This window comes from Corylus avellana, chromosome ca2, assembly GCF_901000735.1.
Source record: "Corylus avellana chromosome ca2, CavTom2PMs-1.0".
NCBI classification, from domain to species: Eukaryota; Viridiplantae; Streptophyta; class Magnoliopsida; order Fagales; family Betulaceae; genus Corylus; species Corylus avellana.
Genome location: NC_081542.1, coordinates 22,662,742 through 22,665,536, shown reverse-complemented (window position 1 = coordinate 22,665,536; position 2,795 = coordinate 22,662,742). Strand labels below are relative to the sequence as shown.

The 2,795-nt window shown below is 34.3% G+C and overlaps 1 protein-coding gene across 1 annotated transcript; it reads right to left on the bottom strand.

The window, feature by feature from the left end:
• Window positions 1-739: 739 nt before the first annotated feature.
• LOC132169340 (receptor kinase-like protein Xa21) lies at window positions 740-2,683 on the bottom strand. Its single transcript, XM_059580391.1, has 3 exons — window positions 1,937-2,683; window positions 1,249-1,798; window positions 740-1,092 (listed from the first exon to the last, which is right to left on the bottom strand). The coding sequence occupies exons 1-3, from the start codon at window positions 2,681-2,683 to the stop codon at window positions 740-742; spliced, it is 1,650 nt and encodes a 549-aa protein (XP_059436374.1).
• Window positions 2,684-2,795: the final 112 nt, after the last annotated feature.

The following is a 2,795-nucleotide window of genomic DNA, read 5'->3' as shown; positions in this document are numbered from 1 at the left end:
ACCTACTAGTAGAGATTTCACTTGGGATTCCTTGATATGATATGATTTTTGTAAAAAACAATTCTATAGTTAGAGCAAGAATATATGGAGATTTTTTTATTTTCCTTTTTATTTATTTGTGTTTTGGTTTTATAAAAATTGTGGAATGTAATTTGATGAAAAAGTGCAAGAAAATTGGATTCTGACTTTTCTTCTTTTGTGGTTGTTATTATTTCCTGGAATGATTCATTTCTCCATTGCTTTATGAAACATCTTTCTTTTCAGATCATAGTGATGGCTTGAATAATGCATAGGAAACCCTTGTTTGAGTTATGTCCTTATCTAAATCATTGAATTTTGTATAATAGAAATGATAGAATTTATTCATTTTTCAACTATCTTTTAATCATCTCGAAAGTAAATGGATGAATCTACCATTGAATATGTGTGAGGTTTATACAATGATACATCTATTATAACAAGTACCAAAATTACAACCCCACAATTGCTATCATTCGTGTCTCGAGATAAAAAAATAATGATTTGTTGCCTTTCACACTTTGAGACTAACTTAGAGTACCCATTAGTGACACATTATAGGTCACTACAATCATTAAATATACAAGTTATAAATGTTACTATATTAGCTACTATAAAAAAAGCAATGGCTAGAAACAAATCTCATAGGAGTCTCAAGATTCTTATATTATTTCAAAAGCACAAACATCAAAGAGCTATAAACAAACTTGATGCTCTCATATTAGCTTCCTTCAGTATCTTGTAGAAACTTCAATTTGATCTTGTTGAGTGTAATTGAAATCTTGTTTGCCTTAATTCTTTGTTCAGGTAACTCAGTACAACATTGCAAAGCCAATTCTATTATGGATGACATACAATTCTCCATAGAAGCATAATCTCTTTCTGTTCTTAACAAATAGGCATCAACAACTTTAGTTACTGAATGGGATGATGATTCCTCCACCCAACGCTTCAAGCTCATTTCTCCAGCAAAAATGTTATCAGTAGGTTTTTTTCTTGTGAATGTTTCCATCAGCAAAATACCATAACTATACACATCACCTCTTGTAGAAACAATCCCTTCCGATCCAAACTCTATTTGTAATAGAAAAACTAATCATCAGAACATAATTATATATTTCAAATATATAAAGTGCTAAAATCATATTGAACCAAAAACCTATATTTATCTATGTATGAATGAGTAGATTGATACACAAGTAAATTCAAGTTGTAGGCTAAAAACATCACCTGGTGCCATATACCCAATAGTAGCAAGAGTCATAGTTTGTATCATAGAATCCCCATCACCAAGCAACTTGGCAATGCCAAAATCAGCAACATGCGCGACCAAATTTTCATCTAATAAGATATTGCTGGGTTTCAAATCACAATGAGCAATAGGTGTTGAAGAACCATAGTGCAGGTATTCCAATGCTGACGCGACATTGATCATTATATTTAGTCTTTGTAAGATACTCAAACAGTGATCTTGAGAATACAACCACTTCTCTAGGTTCCCATTAGGCATGTATTCCAATACCAAAGCTTTAAAGTTCATGTTACTACACGTGCTAATGATTTTGACAAGATTTCGATGACGAATATTGCATAGTATCCCACACTCTGTATCAAAACTCTTGAATGCCCCTTCTACTGCCAAGTTGAAAACTTTTATTGCAACAATCATTCCATCTGAAAGTGTTCCTTGATATACTGATCCGAAGCTCCCATTACCAAGTAAGTTGTGTGAACTAAACCCTTCTGTTGCTTGTAAAAGTTGTTGTTGGGAAATTCTTCTCTATGTCGCTAGAGGTAACGAGTTTGCATCCACTGGAAGTTTTAAATTCCTTTTTCTGCATCTTGTCCATGCTAATACAAGAGTAACTACAAGCATTGTTAATCCAATTGTTGGTAATACATACTTTAGTATACGTACTGCTGTGGTCTTTTTGGCTCGAGAAACACCTTCTTTACATGGGGGAACTTGAAATCGGGGAGCACCACAAAGTCCATCATTTGACATAAATGATGCAGCGAAGAAGTGTACAAATGGTCCTCCTACAGGAATTTTTCCTCCCAGTCTATTGAAAGAGACATTTAGATATTTGAGATACGAAAGCGCTTCTAAGGAAGTGGGGATCTCTCCAGATAAATTGTTACTAGAAAGATCCAAGAATTCCAAGCTTACTAGTTCACCAAATGATTCAGGAATTGAGCCTTCTAATTTATTGTTCGCCAAGGAGAGATTAGCTAGATCTTTGAGGCCACCAATTGTTGCTGGGATATGACCAAATAGTTGATTTCTTGATAACTCCAATACTCTCAAGACCTTCAAATTCCCAATCTCTAATGAGAGAGGGCCACTTAGATAATTTGATGAGAGTTGGACCTCCAAGATATATGTAAGGCTCCACAAGCTCATGGGAATCGTGGAAGTTAATTGGTTGAAGCCTAAGTAAAGATATCTTAGAAATGTGAGATTATTTACACATGCAGGAATAGGTCCAGAAAGCTCATTACCACCTAAACCCAAAGCGAACAAGCTCTCTAAATGACAAAGATCGGATGGGATGGGACCTTCTAGTCTATTATTAAAAAGATTGAGAGCTTGAAGCTTGTGCAATCTTCCCACTGTAGTTGGAATAGGTCCATCCAATTTATTGAGATATAAAGACAAAGTCATCAAATTGCTTAAATTTCCTATATCTCTTGGAATGCTGCCTTTAATATTGCAATTATATATGTAAATTTTTTGAAGAGAAGTGGAGAGATTTCCAATGGAACTAGGAAGGACG

Excerpts from the sequence above, each read along its gene's own strand:
- LOC132169340 (XM_059580391.1), bottom strand. The coding sequence starts at position 2,683 with ATGACTTTGTCTTTATATCTCAATAAATTGGATGGACCTATTCCAACT. Across the intron at positions 1,799-1,936 it reads GAGCCAAAAAGACCACAGCA|AGAAGAATTTCCCAACAACA; the intron begins GTACGTATACTA and ends CTAGCGACATAG. Across the intron at positions 1,093-1,248 it reads TATTGGGTATATGGCACCAG|AGTTTGGATCGGAAGGGATT; the intron begins GTGATGTTTTTA and ends TATTACAAATAG.